At 39.8% G+C, this 20988-nt stretch overlaps 1 protein-coding gene across 1 annotated transcript in view; it reads left to right on the plus strand.

The window, feature by feature from the left end:
* The window catches only part of LOC126413071 (regulator of hypoxia-inducible factor 1-like), a 230301-nt gene that overhangs the window by 37976 nt on the left and 171337 nt on the right, over positions 1–20988 (plus strand). The window contains exon 5 of the mRNA XM_050082967.1: positions 12958–13031. Coding sequence (XP_049938924.1) covers positions 12958–13031 — 74 coding nt within the window. The remainder of the gene's footprint in view (positions 1–12957; positions 13032–20988) is intronic.

Below are 20988 nucleotides of genomic sequence, written 5' to 3' on the forward strand. Positions count from 1 at the left end.
TCTTACGGTAGCAATAAAGCGACGCAAATAATGGCCAAATATTCCACGAACACAGTGTTCGCACTCATAAGGGTACTAGCGCGTATAACAGTACACCAGTATCCAGAAGCAGCGGCTCATTTCACTTGCTAAAATTATTCTGTCTCAGAGGAACGCTTTAATTAAAATCCCTGTTGTGTCAATGTGTTCTGCTACCACAATGTCAGCGAATTTTGTGAAAGGTGAAAATGGCTCCGAAAATATATGGAAATTCAGAGTGGTTGGATTACCTAAATAACTGATTAGAGAGCTACGTAGTTACACGAACTAAATTATGAAAAGCAATATTATTGCAGCTCAAACCATACCACGCAATAAGCGCGGCGTAACGCATTGTGCTACGTGATTTGCCCAGAAGGGAGTTTTAGTGCAATTTAGTTTGTTGTTTGACAAATTCTGACTGAAAATTAGTCGTACAATTAACTGATACGCGTGTATTGCAATGTCTCGTCAGCTTACAGTGTATTTGTATCTCCTCTCAAATGTTTATATTTACGAAGTAGATACATAGAGTTAATACTTTCTGTCAATGTAAACGATAGTTGTCCACTACTACTCATTTGTACTACAGGCCTTTTTTATTACTGGAAATGTGTTCTGCAAATTTCTGCAATGTAGTGTCGCTTTGATTCGTTCTACATCGATTTTGGAATTTCATGTGTTCTGTTATTTTTTCAGACAGAATAACAATGGAGATTACAAAGAGTACACAGCAGCTATTCAAATGTATATTGTTCTGTAATTCTATTACTTTATTGTATCGAGGAAAGCTTCTGCATGAATGAGAATGGCAAAGAACTCCAAGTATTGTATCTTGTACTTCTGTGGCATTAATTCAACAGGATGATGTAAAGGAAAGATGCAAATTATGTGTAGTGATATTAAGGATCTCTTGAAGGGATCATTGCTCTCTGGTTGATGATTCAAGTGTTTAAGGAAAGGAAATTTACAGAGCTCAAAGAATCAACAAGAATGTTCAGCAAGCCAGTGTAGATAATCTTTACATGGCGCATAAGAGAGAAGAAGGACATGGGGACTACCTCACGAGGAAGTTACAATGGCACATTTAGGGAACAATCAGAGGCTTGTGCCGTATAAGGAATAAGCAAGTGTTACCTGTATTGCTAAATGACAATGTTCATATAGCACTGAGATGTGGAAGGGGGTGTGAACAACATTTTGACAGTGCTTGTAAGGTTTTCAGAAAAAAAGAGACCTGCAGTTCATTATAAGAATTTAATGTGCACACCTGATAAGTGAAATAAACCCAAGAAAGTTTTGTATACGTCTGGATTTTTCCATTTACTTCAATTTATAGGATATTAACTGCTTCGCTATTCGTAGTCCCTGTTTTTAAATCTTGTTACTTGAGATGCGGTGCTACGGAAGAATGTTGAAAATTAGATGAGCTGGTCAGGTAAGGAACGAGAAGGTTCTCTGGAGAATCGGCGAGGAAAGGAATATATGGAAAACACTGTTAAGACACTATGGAATAACTACTAAGGTACTGGAGACAGCTGCAGAGGATAAAAAGTGTACAAGAAGACAGAGATTGGAATACATCCAGAAAATAATTGAGGAAGTAAGTTGCGAGGACTACTCTGAGATGAAGAGGTTGGCACAGGAAAGGAATTGGTGGTGGCCGCATCAAACTAGTCAGAAAACAGATCAGTCGGAATAAATGTTCTGCTTACGATTTCTCCTATTCTTATTCTCTTCCGCCCTATCATCGTTCCCATTTTGCTTTGTTGGCACTGATCATAAACTGCCCATGGACCACTTGCACTCAAGTCTGTCTCATCCATCACTTCGCAAAAGGAAACTTCATTCGCGTGCATTTGTTTTCCCATGAATTTGTGTATGGTGGGTGTGTGGGGGAGGGGGGAGGGGGGGGAGGGAGGAAGAGTGTATGGGCTAGGTAGGGATGTCGTCTGGATGATGAGGAAGTGAGTGGGTTTGAAAGAGCGGGAATGAGACGGGCCCTGAAAGAGGGCAAGGGCAATTATGAATCTCTTATATTATGTTTCAGCAAAAGTTTATTCCTGTGAAGATTTGTGCACTTTACTAAATCTGTTGGATTTTTGTTGTTGTGAGAGTGGTCTCTGCAAAGGCCAAGGTTGGTAGGGAATTTTGGTTAAGGTGGGTTTGGGTGTAGCTCTGCTCTACTGTTTTCATTACTAGTGAAGTATTACTGTCGTTTTCTGATGTGATCAGGGTAAAGACAAGCCATCTATGAAAATGTTAAAAATTAAAGCTTTTATATAAAATCCTTTAACAGTCTAGATCGCAATATCTTGACAGCCATTGATTACTAGATCTGAATTGTTACAGAAAATATCGCGTAAAGAGGAAAATAGAGTAAATCACGCTGGCATATTTAACAACAGGTAAAGGAGGAAAACACGCATCAATAAACAAACGTGCGGTAGCGTTCTCGTTTCCCACGCCCTGGTTCCCGGGTTCGATTCCCGGCGGGGTCAGGGATTTTCTCTGCCTCGTGATGGCTGGGTGTTGTGTGATGTCCTTAGGTTAGTTCGGTTTAAGTAGTTCTAAGTTCTAGGGGACTGATGACCTAAGATGTTAAGTCCCATAGTGCTCAGAGCCATTTGAACCAATAAACAAACTGAGGGCAGTGCCTAATCACAATATTGGGTGAAGACATATTGTCATCAATACAGTACACGACAGTGCGCGAAAGGGACCAGAGGAAAAGTCATGCACGTCAAAAATCGATAAAATATTACGTAAGCAGTATCAAAAATCGTAAATAAACCAAGTAATAAAGTTACATGCGCCATTATTACATGCGTCATTACACCAGTTTTAAGTTTATGAAGACAAACCTTTCTTATTCAAACAACTAAGATCATCACACATACTGTGCAGTCATATTGCAGCACTTAATAGCAAATTTTATGTACCCAGTACAGAGCAATGGACAGACTTGCAGCCGTAACGTGGTATCAGTCAACAACGGTTACGTGTGTCCAATTCAAAGCAACGAGCAGGCTGATATTACGCGATCTGGCTCATAGGATAGGTGTCACTGTCGTAAACATGCATTAGGTAAAGCGTATTACGTGGTCATAGGAAAGCGGTGTACCAATAGGTGTCACTCTGATAAAAGTACTATAGGTAAAGCATATTACGTTTATAACACAAATATTAAGTGAAATTATGCAGAGAACTTCAAAGCAGTGAACAAACTTAAGGGCAGTCAGCACTCATTTTGTATGGGGAGCAAGATGCTGGTAGATTGCACAAACATACACAACTGAAAGTATAAATGAGGTTAATGATAATGTAATTAGTTGAGAAAATTTCTCGTAAGGCATAAAATCTAAACAGCAAAATGCTCATTTATATCTGAAAGTGTAGGATATAAAGTTGACTGAAACTGATGACTGATCGTAAGATCCGTGTTATGTGTTGTTATGCCAAGGAAAAAGGAAATAAAGGTCACGGGAGATGTGTAAACATATACATAATAATTACAAACTTCCATACAGAAAACATCGTACGATCGATCGATAATTCGCAGTATAGAGTCTCGGTATGCCTTACATAGTGCATTCAACAGATGGTCCATAGTAGACAGTCTAGGTATGCTGTACACAAGACATCTCCATCTGCTTAACCTCATTTAGTAAGGCGTATAAAACTAGTGAACGTTGGCATATAGATCATTACATCTTTATAACACTCAAATCAGCGAACTCAGGAATACAAATCATTACATCCTTGCTTATAGAGTGATACAAATGAAAAAATACATTAGAAATATAACATAGTCTACATCCGTAACTAAGTGAACATAAAGACGTAATCATCCACATGATTTACAGCCATTAACTACCACGAAGTATATCATAAAATACAACTAACTTATAAGTTAAAAAAATAATGAATACCAGATGGCAGGACGACCGCAAGGAAACCGGCGTATATGCCTTAGCCCAATGTAAAAGTGACACGTAGTCCGAGGTCTACACTCCTATGATTACGCAGTTGGTCATAGGGGTTGCACCAGAACAAAAGGTTAATCAACATACATAACGTAGAAAGAATCTAATTTATAAGTTAAACTAATGAGGACCAGATGCCGGAAGTGCTGTGAAAAAGCAGGCGCATATGCCGTAACCCAATGTGTACGCGAGATATAGTTCGATGTCTACGTTCCTATAATTACATAAATAGTAGTGCAGTCGTGCAGGAACCGAGAGCTTAATCAGCACACATCAAATTCCATACGAAACGTCAAAAACAAGTCTCATTATACGCTAGATGGCTACAATGTAACGCGAAGTTAGAAATAGCAGTGTAAAGGAACACAAAGCAGTAAATAAAACGATTAATGTTTGTTCATAAATATCAACATAATTAAAAACATCCATGTATACATCAGAGTGACAGCTGGAATAGCAAATTTTACAAAAATATTACAAGCCATTATCAAAGAGAATACTGAGAAAGAATTAGTTACATCTATTTGGTAATTATATAATACAGGATATTCTTAAGGCTACAGCTACTACATGAATGGAGATAGAAACTTAGAATACATTTTAGCTCACAAAACTTTTATTCTCAATGAAGTATATTTTGAATGTGATTGCTCATTAGAGTGGCTCCTGTTTTTCAAGTTAGATTTTTTTGCTGTCTCCCAGTTTTTATTCACCTTTCGCAAATGTTCACCAACTGTGCTACCCACCTGGGGCACGACATGACGACCTTTGAGGCAAACTTCGTATCGCAAGGTACGTACGCCTCTTACGGCCAACCCGCCGTTCAGGCCGATCAGTAATAAGAAATGTACCTACGTTCTGGACATCGTGCGGTGGTGCACCGTTCTGTTAAGAAATGAATTTTTCGGCAAGTTCTCGCACATTGGATAACGAACGAGCAAGGTAACTGGCAACTTACAATTGGTGTCAAGATAAGCTTTTAGTTTCGATGCGTAAGTTAAAATTCAGCCGCAGTTTCTATCTCCGTTCATGTAGAAGAAATGGACTTGCAGAGCTGGAAGACTGTTTTTCAAACACCCAACATTTTTATCAGCCAGCATATGTCATTGTCCAAAGGTGGAAGGGGTGGAGGTGTTCCGGGATAGTGAGATGAAATAGCGCTGATCCATCTGCATTCTTCTGTCGTTGATGTGCCTATGTGCAGAGCAGCGTTCATTGGATCCGGTATTACTATAGTGAGTAAACCACGGGATGAATCGCCGCCTTAAAGTGTAAATCAGTCAGTTATTGGGGTGCCAGTAGATGTTTTATTAGGCTCACACTTACCTGTTTTAAAAAGCCTTTTATACGAAAAACTAATGCACAAATAAGATTAGTGACTTGTCTTGATTTTATTACTAACGATTACTATCCTTGGTTCCACTATGTAACGTGCTCCGTGATCGATCTTGTTGTGCTCGTCAGATGTGCGTCACCTATTGATTTAGCCAGAAATGTTATAATTTCTGTCTTTCATTACCATGTCCACCGATTTAAGGCTGTGGTAATTTTCCTGCAATGACAGGAGTTCCCGCAAGGGAAAGTAAAGTGATAAAATGTAAGTGGAAAACTAGACATTACTGTAAAATAGACAAATGATTGCTGAAACGATTTTAGGTTGTTCAGGATTTGTTTATCATATTAAAATTACATAAAAAATGATTATTTGCTCTGTCGACAGTTGTGAAACTGTTAATACCAATCTTCAGGCAAGGTTTGATTTATAATGGACTGAATACCGACAGAGGTGTCGAAAGCATGACATCTGTTCTCTTGATGTGGTCGCTCCGTCCTCCAGCGAACAGGAGTCGTCGGTCACTGGACAAAAGGTCGTAGGTCACGGGCGGACTTTTCATTTGCCGCAAGCAGAAGCTATAACATGTAAAGCGTCTAATTAGCTTCCAGTCTGAGTGGTCTACAAGATCTCTTTCCTCAGTACAGGCTGAGAATGTACTGTAATAATGCCACGACTAGTTGGTAATTAGCTGAACGAGAGAGATGGTGGTGGTAGTGGTTAGTGTTTAACGTCCCGTCGACAACGAGGTCATTAGAGACGGAGCGCAAGGTCGGGTTAGGGAAGGATTGGGAAGGAAATCGGCCGTACCCTTTCAAAGAAACCATCCCGGCATTTGCCTGAAACGATTTAGGGAAATCACGGAAAAGCTAAATCAGGATGGCTGGAGACGGGATTGAACCGTCATCCTCCCGAATGCGAGTCCAGTGTGCTAACCACTGCGCCACCTCGCTCGGTGAACGAGAGAGACTGAACCTTCTCCATCAGCCGACAGAACTGTTATTCTACTGTCTCAGCTTCGTTCTTGAGAATCAACGTATGTCGCCTATCAATAGCAGCTACGTATGAGTTAAGGTTTGTGTGTTTTGCTTCCGAGACGCTAACGTGTCCAAAACAGACACATTTATAAATTGGGGCATAATGTTTTGAACATGGCTGTGCTCAGCAACTTTTGGAAGAGTTACAGATCTTCAAACATCTGTCTCTGAATGATGGCCTCATATTAAATTAACAACAGCAGTCGCGTAGTAAAAATTTTTTTCAGTGGCTTAAAGCCGCTACTAAAAGATGTTTAATAGCTAAAGTTCGTTATCTGTTTCCCTGTAAACCCTAAAATATTGTTTTCCTCTCCCGTGCTTGTATAATTCACATCTTATTAATCTGACAATCACTATTACAGTAAGTTCGCATAGGTGTTGTTAAGCTTTTATATACTCTGCTACCAGACGGTGCGATCTGTATTATGTTCACGTCGTCATTTGGCACGGCCTGCTCTCGCAGTTGCTGTTACTCGTGGCCTACACCACTGTAGTGCCCTTAGTGACATGTTTACACATTGTTTTAAAAATGTTGACTATCTGTTATGAATTCTGGTGGGAAATGTTTTAATTGTGGCTTTAACGTCTTGACTCGAGTGATGTCACTCAAATTTTCTATTTAACCCATGTGACTATTTTTTATGCAAATTTAATTTCTAAAAATTGTTTGTTCTAATGCCTACCTGCTGTTAATGTACCTTCCTGTGATATTTTTAGGTGAGGTAACAATTTCTTCTGAAGAAGGCGCCCCTCGTTGGCGCTGAAAACTAGTTAAAGAATTTTAAATTCTGTTTGCAACCGGTTGGCTGGAAGTTTGTAACATTGTAATTGTGGCTATGTTGTAACTAGACGAATTATAACTTAACTACATCTATTAGCCTCAAGTAAGATTTAAAATCTTCGTTTAAAAGTTATTATAACCCTTTAGGTTTAAAAACAAAATATCTTTGGTTGGTTGCTACGTGATAATGTTCTTTGTTGGGGGCCCACTTGTCGTAATTGACTGGTTTTGATGTAGGGATGGAAAAAACCGACCGGTTAAAACCAATACCGATTTTTTTAATTCGGCATAACATGTATTTTTCGCTATTTGATTGACTTCGGTTATAATAGATGTTTTTTTATTTTTTACTGATAACCAATTAACCATAGTAGCAGTGCTAAAAGTGTTTTTTTTAAATACACTTTTTTAAAAGATCAGCAAGATTTATATGTAAAATTTGCATTAGTTTGAAATACTGGGTTATTATAGAAAGCAGGAAAAGTGATCAGTGCTAATTTAATATCAGTGCCGATAGAAACGAGGAACAAACACATGGCATCACTGCTGAGACAATAAGTGACTGTTGCCTTGTGTCATGGCTTAAGGTACGGGTGTACTTGCAGTGAGCAAACCTTGCCGTGCTTTCCCCCCGCCCCCCGCTACGACCCCCCGTCCCCCTGCCACCAACCCATCGATCTATACGGCCTGTCGTCGCCTGACGTCCGTTGTATTGTAGAATGGCACCAATCATATAGTCTGGAAATATTTTAACTTAGTTACGTAGCAATGAAGTACAACGCTTCATTTAACTTAGGAGATTAAAAATTTGTCTATCATTTCTACGTAACAACAAAAGAGGTAGGAGGTTATGGTAATGGTTATAAATTAAAAATTAACAACAATTCATTCCTAAAAACAGAAAGTAGCTGATGAGCTACCTGTGTCTACACTGTATGCCTTTATCTGCTAGTAGGCCGTGAAAATGGACAAATTAACAAAAACAGAGTCCTTTATACTGCGTTTTCATCCCTTAGCACTGATTATTCTGGATGTCCGGATAGTGGTATGATCCCCGATTACAACATGATTTTTGAGCAGAGTTTCAAAAAAATTAGAATAAGTAGGAAAACACTGGTGATTTTTGTAGTATTCAATCACTTATCATTTTTCGAGAAAGCGGCAAACAGTGGATGTACTAAGCTTCTAATATTTGCCTATTTAGTTTAATATTTATGTTGTACGTATTTTGAAACTGAGAAAGTCAAATTTTTTCAATCTGTGTTCGATTTCTACGTTTATTGCGGCAAATAACAGGAATAAAAATTCGAAAATAAGTTATTTCAGAAACCAGTTATTTTGATCGGTTTTAACTATCGGGTTAAACTGGCCTGGCAAAAACAAGTATAAGTGAAAACCTGTTGCTTCAGCGATAACCGTCATCCCTAGTTTGATGCCGTAAGATGAAGGAAATATTTTGTGATTTTTATTGTACAATTAAATAGAAATTCAGTTCAAAATGTAAAATTACAGGGGAAGTTATCTCGTTATTAATAACTATTTCGTTTTGTGAGTGAAGTATGTGGCATTTGTTTGAGTGTCGGGTAACTATTTTATAAGGGGCGTTCAAAAACAAACGAGCCGGAGGCATGATATAGAAACCAGTACCTGTATGTTAGAAGTATTGACCCTGGCTGTTGAGACACATGTCCCACTGTGACGAGAGGCGGTGAATGGCTGTCTCATAAAATTCCCGGGGCTGGGATGTTAACCAGTTCCGCACGTACAGCTGGACGTCGTCGTCCCAGGCGATCACTGTGTCAGCATGACAACGTATAGTGTCATAAAGCAGCATCAGCGAGGCAATGGTTCATGTACAATAACATTCTTGAAATGGACTAGCTTGTCCAGAATCCCGACCTGAACCCAATGGAACTTCTTTGGGACATATTAGAACGTCTCCTTCGATCCAGACCCCAGCGACCAACATCTTTACCTTCTCTGGTTCGGCTCTTGAGGCATAATGGACAGCCAATCCTCCACAGACATTCAGACATCTCTCTGAAAGTGTTCCCAGAAGAGTTCATCCGTCATAAATGCCTAAGGTTGACACACTCTATATGAATGTCCACTGATAGACGTCTGGATACTTTTGATCAGGTATTGTACTTGCTGTGTTTTTTGGAGACCTCTTTTCTTTAGTCGTAGTCTTAAAGTAATTTAGGAGTTGTACCGTATTGTGCGACAGTATAGAGATTTATTTGGACTAGACGCGTTTCGATTCACTTACAGACTTTATACAACCCCAAAAGACTGCGTAACTCCCATATTACTTTAAATCGACGTAATCAGCAACCAGTTGGATAAAAGAAATTTAGTAAACAGTTTTTGATGTTGCTGAGTAACAGTCATACAATAATTTTTAAATGAACACACCGCCACTTGACTGTATTGTTGTTTATTTAACTGCGACCCAGGTTTCAGCCTTTTATACCATTTTCAAGCGATTTAGTTTATGTCATTAACAAATGACAAACTAAATCATTTGAAAGTGGCATAAAAGGCCGAAACCTGGGTCGTAATTACGTAAACATCAATACATAAATTAGCTGTGTGTTCATTACAATAAAAAAAAGAAATTTAATTTCTTAACCGGTTTCAGGCACTTAGTGCCCTTTTCCAACGGGCTATACAGAAAATATACCACAAATAAGCAGAAGTTAAACAAGAATATTAAAATTAAGGATGAAAAGTATGAAAGATTAAAAAAATGAAGATAAAAATGGTAAATACTTGTAATATTACTTGTTCGAAATTCAGACGTCTTAGCCAAGGGATTTCCATCCGGTTGGAGAGTGACTAGACAGCATCAGATGGTTAGTATCGGATGTTATTGAGCGATAAAATAATTTTGCCTCAATGATTCTTTTCCTTCCTCCGCTGACGACGTCATCAACAGAGAAGTTTTTCTCTTGCAGAGAATGACATGACACATCGTGCTGTTGTTTAGCGCCGTCGCTTGTTTTGCTGAAGTAGACTGGAGTAAAAAAATAACTTTGTTGCTAGATTCTGAATTTAGAGATTGCACATGCATCCGCTAATGACGAGAACTACTCCCATGCACAAAAATGACTTCCCCACTTTGCGCACTCAGTAATCGCACTTGACACTTAGTTTATTCTGGGGCCATTATCTTATAATCGTGAATTCTTATTTGTGGAACTGTTGTGATAAAACAGCTTCTTTCTTTTTTTTATTATAGAGCGGTTGTGGGGCGAGGGAGCAGAGGGTCTGAGGGTGTGGGTGACAGCCATATGACTACCGTGGCTCTTACACCGCATGACTTCATATAACTGGTTTTCACGCTAGTAGTACTCCTTGTGTGGTATGTCATTATTGGTGGCGGTAGTATTATCTGGCTTACGATGGGCGTTTTATAATATCTGATGATGATCTGTTCGATCAAAACCCGCAGTTAACACTATGTCGTACGGCGACACCGCAGTGGTGTCGTGTGCTAAACAGCGGTCAACGGCCGGCGACACCACAGTGGTGTCGTCTGCATAGTATCGCTCAGTGACCAGCAACACCACAGTGGTGTCGTGAGCACAGTATCGTGCAGTGGCCAGCGACAGCACTTTAATATATTTTGCATTCTGTTGGTGTTTTGTTTAAGTAAAAATAAGTTACACACGTCAACAAGTTTTTTGTTTTTATAAGTAGTTGTGCCCTTTCATCATGGCAGACGAAAGAAACAATAGGATATTATTTACTATGAATGCGCGGACGTCTTGTCTGACGTTTCGGACGACTTGGCTCATTGGGAAGAAGACATTGGATAAAAAAAAAGAAAGTGAAGCAGAATCGTAGGACGATAGTGAAATACGTCCAAGAAGAATTCGGCGAACGCTATGATTGCCAACTGATTCAGCTGAATCAGACGAAGAAGACAGTGTACAGTTGTCAGACTTTGATTTACCGAGGACCAATAATAAATTTGAAGGATCCCCAGGTCCAAACATATTTCCCAAAGATACACAGATCATCGAGGATATCGTAGAATTATATATTGAGAACGATCTATTTGAATATATTAACAACGAAACCGACAAGTACTACAGTCAAAATTGCAATAGAAGGGAACTGCATTAAAAAATGCCAAATTTGTCGACGTTACGGCACCTGAACTTAGAAAATAGTTTGGGCTTGTTATCCTTATGGGGACTGTAAGAAAAGCAAGGATCGATTATTATTGGTCAACGAATCCGTTGATAGACACACCGACCGGCAATGCCGACCGGCTTATCAAAGTACAATTCGTAATTGATTATTTTTCCAAAAAGTTTAAAGAAACGTTTAACCTAAGTCAAAACATCTCAATTGATGAAGGTATGATACTGTGGCGTGGACGGTTAAATTTTAAAGTTTACAATCGGTCGAAAATTACGAAATACGGCATACTCATTCGGATGCAGTGTAATTCGGGTACGGGATACATTTTCTCATTCAAGATATATTCCGGCGCTGGACAGTCTTTAGCAAAAACAGTGATGGAACTGTTGACACCTTCTGATGGAAAGTGACATCACCTCTGCATGGATAATTATTAGAACAGTGTAGAACTTTCAGAGAAGTTACTTGAAAAGAAAATTCTAGTTTGTAGAACTATACGACAAAGTAGAGGATTTCCGGAAATTTAAAGAGCCCAAAAGTTAATGTGTTTGAAGCTTGTCATTAACGGAAAGGTGACAAGAATGCGGCGACAAGCCAAGTAATCCGAACTAGCGCTACCGGCGCCAAGCGAATAAACCTGTACGAGACGTGCGGACGGCAAAGTGTTAATAAGACTGAAACTTCCTGGCAGATTAAAACTGTGTGCCGGACCGAGACTCGAACTCGGGACCTTTGCCTTTCGCGGGCAAGTGCTCTACCAACTGAGCTACCCAAGCGCGACTCACACCCCCTCCTCATAGCTGTACTTCTGCCAGTACCTCGTCTCCTACCTTCCAAACTTTACAGATGCTCTTGCTTGGGTAGCTCAGTTGGTAGAGCACTTGCCCGCGAAAGGCAAAGGTCCCGAGTTCGAGTCTCGGTCCGGCACACAGTTTTAATTGGCCAGAAAGTTTCATATCAGCGCACACTCCGCTGCAGAGTGAAAATCTCATTCTGTTAATAAAATTGTTTATTAACAGCACCTTCTGTTGATGAATACCCTGTCCCTTAAAAGTTGATGAGCTTTGTTGATGAGTAGTGGTCGTGGAACTAGCACCTAAAACTAAACTAGTATTTGAAATGAGTGACATGAATAATCCGTCTGTGATACTTCTCTCGAGTATGCCGATGATGCAACTAAACAACGTTGGCAAAAGACTAATGATCAAATACCATAAAAGGGCGCTGTGTTTCAGTATAGTCTCAAGCTATAATTATAATACAACAAGAATTCCTGCCCTATCTCTACTGATGGATGAAATATGCATATTTTTTTAATAGCCGTGAAGGATGTGTTATGAAGGTGGTTTGCACTTTTTATATGATTTTATCACGTTCTGACATTCACTTATGTTTTCAAGATTATTAATGATTGTAGTTGTCGTATCTTCTTTAATACGTCAATAGGATCTTAAAGAATTTGCAATTGAAGCAGTATGAAGCCTAAAGTACGCATTTCAGTTGTTACAAACAAAGTTTTATGCAAACTATTTGCTGCCTGTAGAGAAACACTGTTTGGTTTCCTGTCCAAGCCAGTTTCCCATTATTGTTATCTTTTAACGTCAGTAGAAAACTTTAAAAATTTATGAACATATTTTCTTAATTTTACAGGGTAGTCCTTGGAATTATCGTGGCTCTCGTCCTTCTGGCTGCCGTAATTGAAGATGGCCATGTGGAAAACAAAGGTAAAACTGAAATCTGAAAAGTCCATGGACAGGATGAACAAAGGATAGGAGACGTGGAAGGACGTACCCAAGTTGAGCACATCACTTTTCCACAAGAAATTACAAATTTATTTCTAGTTTGCCAACAATCTAAACTAAATGGTAGTTAAAACCATATTCTTTTCTATAATAATGAACAGCAAGTTTCTCTTACATAAACAACCTTTAGACAAGAGAAAGATCAATTTGCCCAGAAGCAAATTTAAAACGGAGGTACAATAATTAAAATAACTATTGATTATCACAAAAAGTAGGTCGAAGCCATCCTTACCTCGCAGGGGCCACTCTTAAAAGTCGGCAGACAACAAGTCAAAGTCACATAAAATTTTAAATGGCCATAAAGCCCTTTAATTAAACCCATAAACGTATAACAGTAGAATTAAGTAAATGTTCCTAAATTAAATTACACAACAACCAAGAACAAGAATCAATCCTCCGAGACAGAGGGAAAATTCATAGCTTTAAGTCTGGTAGTCTTGGAAAGAATTACAAGAAGTGTGCAACCAAGTTCGGCCAAGCTGACTCCCACGAGCAGTCAATGACAGATGGTTTTTAAACGTTCAGAAGCTTAAGTACAGTAAATGTTTGTAAACTCACGTACAGAAAATGTATTCTTACCTTCGTTACGTTGGACCACATGACAGGACAAGCTCGAAAAGGCAGTTACTTAAAACAATCCACCCATCAAATGGAATAAACAAAAAGCTTAACTTGTTTAGCAGCTGCAGCTGGAACCAAAACTCCAGCGAGAGCTAACGGCCACCGGAGACGCGTGCGGGTACACTCTTTGACATAAAACTTGACCGGTGGCCGGCCGCTTCAGAGGCTAAGTCCGCGCCAATCGCGACATGGGACAATAAAACTGGCCAACTCGCTAATTCTCTAAGTCCGGTCATCTGCACAATCTGGCAACACTGCAGACTGCGGCACTTCCTGGAGGAAAATTTGCCCAATGATGGAGAAACTATAGGCTGATTGCACCTGTGGTCTAGCGGTAGCGTGCGTTGTTTCTTTTCATAATGTCAGTGGATCGAGAGCAGCTGGCATAAAATATTTTTATAGCCTCTTCTGCCTGAATACTGAACACGTGAATGTAATAGTAGCGCAGATTCAATCTATTTCGCTTTCTGACACACCGATATCAAAATTTTGTCCAGTAACCATTTTGCGGCAGATTTCCTGCAGACTGTCCTCCTCTGGACGCAGTAATCGGCAAAGCTCCGGGATCCATTTGCTGGCTACTGGCAGCGGCCGTGGCGACAGCAGCGGCGCTGCACTCCCCCGTTCTTTATCGAAAGCGCCTGCTACCGCTCATCGCTTTTGATGATTTAAAACGCTTTATTATTAAATGTTGCTCCACAGAAAATTTCTACGATTTCCATTCACGCTCAAAAGCAACGGAGACAGACGCCCTGATTAGTAGGCGGGTATTATATTACATTAATCGGCAAGAGCTGAGTATGGCCAGAAATTAATTTTATAGACTGGGACGAAATTAAACCACCTCACTACATTCGATGAATTTATAAATGCTTCATACCTCGTTTCTTTTCCTTTCAAACTCAATTATTTGTGCAACTTTTGGTCAATGTTTGGATGTTTTCGTCAAGCCAGAGTGAGCGTCTGTGGTGTAAAGTGTATTACAGTTCTTGTTTCATTTCTTATGGTAAGTCTATGCGATAAACTGTGTGAATACCTTGCAATGCATGCTCTGTAGCAGTGCAGGAACACTGCACATTTGGAGTTCCATGTATGGGTTCATGAAGTAATTATTGTTGATCGGAAGTGATAGTTAAGGTCATCAGATTTAAACCAGAAAAATTTGTCGTTTTGAAGGTTTCAGAGAACGGAAAGGAATTGCTAACGCCGGTGTTAGAAAACGTCTACAGTTAAATGCTATTGCAAAAATTTAGAAGAAGGGAACTATATTAATGAACATGTGCACTTCATAAATAACCTTCTGACATGTTAGGCCTATATGACGAACAAAGCTCAAATTTATATCGTTGAAAGTCGGTTTGAATCTTTTCAGGACCTATTTTACAGTGAAGCACCTTGGAATTTGCAAAGCAGAAGTCCATGATATTAACTTAATTTACTAAGTCGAAATCGGACGAAGGTTCATGTTTAAAGGCATTCTTCAGATTTCGCATAAGAAATTTTTACTAGCAGTTTGCAACTCCATTAATTAAAATGGAAAGTAAAAGGTTGTAGTCAGCGGCTTCTACCGTGATTCGAACTGCTATGTCTTATAGTACAAGCACTGCAAAGCACAAGGGAACCTCTGAACTAACGATACACTGGCGGCCAGAGGCGGACTATAGTCACTGCGATGTTGCCTGAGCCTCAAAACGCAACCTTAAACACACAGAGGAGGTGGAGATAACTGTTTTAACGTCCCGTCGACAACGATGTCATTAGAGACGGAGCACAAGCTCGGATTAGGGAAGGATGGGGAAGGAAATCGGCCGTGCCCTTCCTAAGGAACCATCCCGGCATTTGCCTGAAGCGATTTAGGGAAATCATTGAAAACCTAAATCAGGATGGCCGGGTGCGGGATTGCACCGTCGTCCTCCCGAATGCACACACAAACAGGTGTTACTTATGTGAAGAACGCCGTTCTTGGAGTCCAGAAATTAAATATACTTTCTAATTGTGTCATCTTGCAGTGGATTATATCGTACGAGTCTTCGATGTGGGAAACGAATGTCAAGTGAATTTAGCGAGGTAACGCCGACCTACACCCGGAAGTAAATGCACTATCAGAGTGTTGACAAATACTTGCTACGATGCTGCCATTTCTCGGCTCTCTGACGAGGCAGCTCTTCAGCGAAATGATTGCCGTGATTCTCCGATACGGTTCTTCAGAGTGGAGACGCGCGCGCACGTTTGGTTTTTATGCGGCGTTCTCCCCTGATGGTTTCTGACGTCGCCTTGTGGGCTATGGATACATATGAGACACTCAATTATCATTAATCCAGAATGATACAAGTTTCAGCTTCCGGCGTGGAAGAAGGCTGTTGACGCCGACATTATATCATTTCAACGTAGGGAAAGCAAAACGGATCATTCAATGTTTCTCATTCAACATAAAGCATGTGAGATAAATTTCCGTAACGTTCATAATCATCTAAAAATACAAACGAAGTAAAAATACACCAGAAGCTTATTCGAATTGAATATAATGTAAGATACCAAACGCTTTGCACCTCGATGTCGAATTTGTCCACTTGCAATCTTTTGCAGCATACACATAGAATGTCATGATTACCACGAGAATGAAGAAATATGTTGGTAAGGATGGAAGCAAGAAAGGACGCAGTCAACAAATATTCTATTCCTCATGGCATACATTTCATTTGACACGTAAGAAGAGGTAAAGCGGGAATTTACTTTCGTTAACACGAAAGACATGCCGCACATATTGATAACGAGGAAGTCTGCGTCTTCATACGTTTCCTTAGCAAATATCAACTTTAAATTGCATAACGCAAACATTTTTAACAGACGCGAATTCCTACCCAGCATCTATTGTCCCTGTTAACGAACGACGAGAGATGTTAAATATTGCTTCTTCACAAGTAACTTACTTGAAATGCCGTGAGGTAAAGCTGTGTGTTGGACACGGATTCGAACCCGGAACCTAATCGGATTGCTATCGAAGCACAGTCAAATGTGACATATCGGAATTTTGCGGCAGTAGCTAGATGTTTTAACTGAAATGACGAGACGAAACATTAATTTTTTCCTTCCCAGGACTCCAACCCGGCACCTATCGCTGTTATATTCTAGAGAAAACGAACGTTAATTATGGGTTTGTTGCACCAGCAGTGACATGTGAGCATGTTTGAACTGAAATAATATGACGAAGAGTTCAGCGCTCACTGGGAATAGAGCCCCACACATATCGTTGTTGACTACACACAAAGAGAAGTCAGCTACCGAATTTTTCTCCACCAGCTGCTCAGATTAGCATCTTGAACTTACAGTCATCTCGCAAATAGTTCTGTGTCTCACTGGCAGTTAAAAACGTCAGATATCGTTAGTGTTGACAGCGAATGAAAATACATTAAAAATCAAAATTATTATCCACCAGCAGATAGGTGTTCTCATGATAGAGCTTGATAATACATAATTAAATCTTTAGTGCCGGGCCAGGATTCGATCCCATTCACGCGTAATATGTGAAGGTGTTGAGGAATCTGCAGTTTTGGACAAACAACAAATTGTAGCCGAGCTGTATTGCCACGAAGGGATCAAATTCCGCGTTAAGGGCGGTCTGAGTTGCATTCCCAGTTCAGAACCAATTTTATCGACATACAGAAGCTCAAATAAAAGATGGAATAAGTGTCCTGTGACCATACATAGCGTTTGTGTCGTCACTTGAAATAAATAACTAGTATAAGAAAGGTTACTGGTGATAGAGTTTCTACATGTCGCCACTCCAGACTTTATTGTGGTTCAACCTACCGTCTACTTGGTAAAGAAGGAATATCATCTTTAATGTGAATTTTCAGACCACGCAGCCATTATATCTCCTTCACTTGGTGTAGCCAGGAGAGAATGGAATCTGTCTCTCCCTATCTAAAATCATTGACAGAAGTGGGAATCGAACCCAGACCATAGGTATAACAACCTACCATCCGTCCAACAGACCACGAAATCCCCTTCTCTGCGAGTCATTTTTCTATCGTAACGCAGTTGCGCCACACTGGATGAGAATTCTAACACACAGGCTCCCTGTAGTAATTTGCAGCATGTTCAGTAAATTCATTTACCTGGTTGACCGAATCACCATGAACTAGCTGCCTCGGCTACCCAGTGCATACATTCGACTATTTTGTAATCACAGAAATAAAATCACGTAACTGCCACCTACACACAACTGCCAACAGTGTAGGATGCAGAAGTTTAAATAGGAAGTGTTCCTTTCCACTTGAGCTATTCTATTGCGCTATCTGTTACTAGAAAACGTCGCTCAGTCCAAAAGAAAAGCTGTAACTGTTTGTCTCTCAGAAGTCAAGACCTGGCCATATGCATAATCTCACAGTGCTGTGGAATCCAAAAGTTCTGGAGGAATAGTTGCCGAGCTCTGGAGCTGTTGTAGCTACGTGTCAGCTTGTAGCATAGATAAGATGTCGCGAGTTCGAATACATTCAGTGCCACATTTAATAAAACGCAATTCTGCTCTCTGCTGAAGTTATCAATCTAATGGAACTTTGAACTTAATTCCCTTCACTTCTCAACCCAAAGTAGTCGCATGTGGAAAAAGGACTAACTACTGTGACATTTTGTTCTGTTCAGGTTTAATAGACAGCAGGCAGCAGATGCATCTTGAAGATGTGTAGGGAGAGCGCATCGTGCCATAATATGTCAGAAAAGTATTTTCTACATTAGCTGTCGTGTGGTAGTGATATTTTATTCTTCTTCAAACTTTGACAGCTTTAACTCCGAACAAGTTTTCTACATGCATGTAATCAATAAACTGCATGTGCATTGTCAGACTGTCATAGGTAACATCAGAGAATTCGCATATATCGTTGATGATTAATTTCTCTCTCATGTTTACTATTGTTTTAACAACACTAAAGGAAACCTTACGAAAATTGTACACTGTATTATAAGAAATGAAATAAAACTAACCATGATAACCTTACGACGAAAGTATCTGTACACAAGCATGCCTCTATCGACACGAATTAGTAAAATACTACTCACTTAGATTTTGATTGGGTCTGTGTTTAATTGGTATGCTGTGTCATACTCAAGAGGTATGCAAATGTGGCATTTCATAAATATAGTTACGTATTCCTAGAAACCCAAAATTCGCTTGTCAGCAGCGGAAAGAGGCGTTACCTGTTGTGCAGCATTGTAAGTTTTTCAACATTGCACTATGAGCTGAAAGCGTTTTCTTGCGATTTCCTTATTGATGTTTGATCTGACTGCTTGTAGCTCTTTCACAGAAGGGATAAAAACGTTACAGTCAGTGAGACTGGAACTGCGAACCGTAACAGACGCTGTTTCACAGGTCAGCACGTTACCACAGAGCTGGCGAGGAGGTATAGTCTCAGCTTCCTATTTCGAGGGCAATAGTAAATAGAACTCGTAAACCGCTATTTAAAGGTCGAGATTAGTTGCGATTTCCACCTGCAACGACTTTCCTGGGCTGAAAACCGTAAATTTTCAATCTTTTGTTACCCTTCAAGCGATAATAACTCAGATTATTCAATGGAAATGACAGGTAAAATCAAGTGAACTTTGAGGCTTAATTCCGTGCACACCAGGAAGTAACTCGTCGATCACAGAGTTGCCAAACATACGTTGCCTTGTTGCCAAATCTCAGTTACAGTACCAGCAGGAAGAAGACGAACCGATGTGATCCTACAGCGGTCTGGGAAGTGACCATAGCTGGTGTCTCCAAGTCGCGGCTGCTACGGCCTGGAATACGTAATGCGTCTGATTCGCTTTCTGTAACTAGGTTTAGGGACTGGAGCGTAGTTACTAATAATACTCAGAACTGACTGCAAACTGAGCATCATAAATCAGTAACTCTCATTGTTGTTTTTATATTTCTTTCGTCGAGCACAACAAACAAATAATAAAAAAAAAGAATGTGTGTGTGTGTGTGTGTGTGTATGTGTGTGTGTGTGTTTGTGTGTGCGTGTGTGTGAGTGTGTGTGGGGGGGAGAGAGAGAGAGAGAGAGAGAGAGAGAGAGAGAGAGAGAGAGAGAGAGAGGGAGGGAGGGAAATAAAAAGCAATGAGAGAGAGTGTAAAAAATTGTTGTAAAGAAATTGATTCATGGTATTTAAAGAACTTTTTTATTAAAATGACACGTTCCACATCATTACGAAACGTCGTATTCATGATCTATTGAACAAGAGGTAATCTAATGTAATGTAATCTAATCTAATCTAATCACATCATATTGATGATTAGCCATGAAGAGTCATGAATTACCGAAAGTTTTGCCAATACCAGTAACCAAATCTAAACTTGAAAATAAAAGACGACAATTTTTGTAATAAACCGTGACTCCTATCAAGACCCTTTCGTCCCTGTTATCTAACCACGAAAGATGTCTGGTATACCTCCATTCTGAAGTAACGAAGTGTGCATGCATTTAAAGATGAAGTGCATGATGTGAAGTTCTGTGACGGAGATACGAACCCAACACGTAACCCGATTGTTAACTAAGAAAAATCAAATGTTACGTATCGGTTTTTCTTCCGAGCCGCTAGGTGTCTGAATCTAAAATAAGGATACAAACTTTTGTGCCTAAGCGACAATCGAACTGCACACCTATCGTGCATCCACGAATATAGCGTAAGTATCAGTTGCTTAATCATGAACAGTAAGATGTGTGCGTGTTTGACCAGAAATAACGACACCTGTTGCGATTGTTGGCAACACATGAACAGACATTGAAATTGCACGTTAATTTTCACTAGCAGGTCGGTGTGCACTTGATAAAGCTAGAAATGAAATTATGAATATTTTTGTACTGGATCAGGTTTCAGACCCACATACTTACCTTTGGAGGAGACCTAGAGAAGATTGCAGTCTTGGGAAAAGGAACGAAATGACTGAACTATACTGTTCCGAGAGATTCAGATCCTCGAAAGAGGAGATACGAATTCGAATCACAGTCCAGCACCAAATTTTTAAACGTCTCTAGTTCAATCAAGTACAAGTAAAATAAGAGCCCTGTCCCATTAAATGGCTATCGGTTCATTAAATAAAATAAAATTTGCTAATGTAAGTAAGCTTACTGGCGACTGTATTTCTGTTTACCATGATTTCCGCTGTGTCATTTCCCAACGTAAACCGGCTCTGCCCAGTCGGTAATGAAGGAACATGATGTTTAATGCGGATTCTGGATTATAACGTCTTTCTCTTGAGGTTACCAGAGGTAAAATA

This window comes from Schistocerca serialis, chromosome 7 (assembly GCF_023864345.2).
Source record: "Schistocerca serialis cubense isolate TAMUIC-IGC-003099 chromosome 7, iqSchSeri2.2, whole genome shotgun sequence".
Classification (NCBI taxonomy): domain Eukaryota; kingdom Metazoa; phylum Arthropoda; class Insecta; order Orthoptera; family Acrididae; genus Schistocerca; species Schistocerca serialis.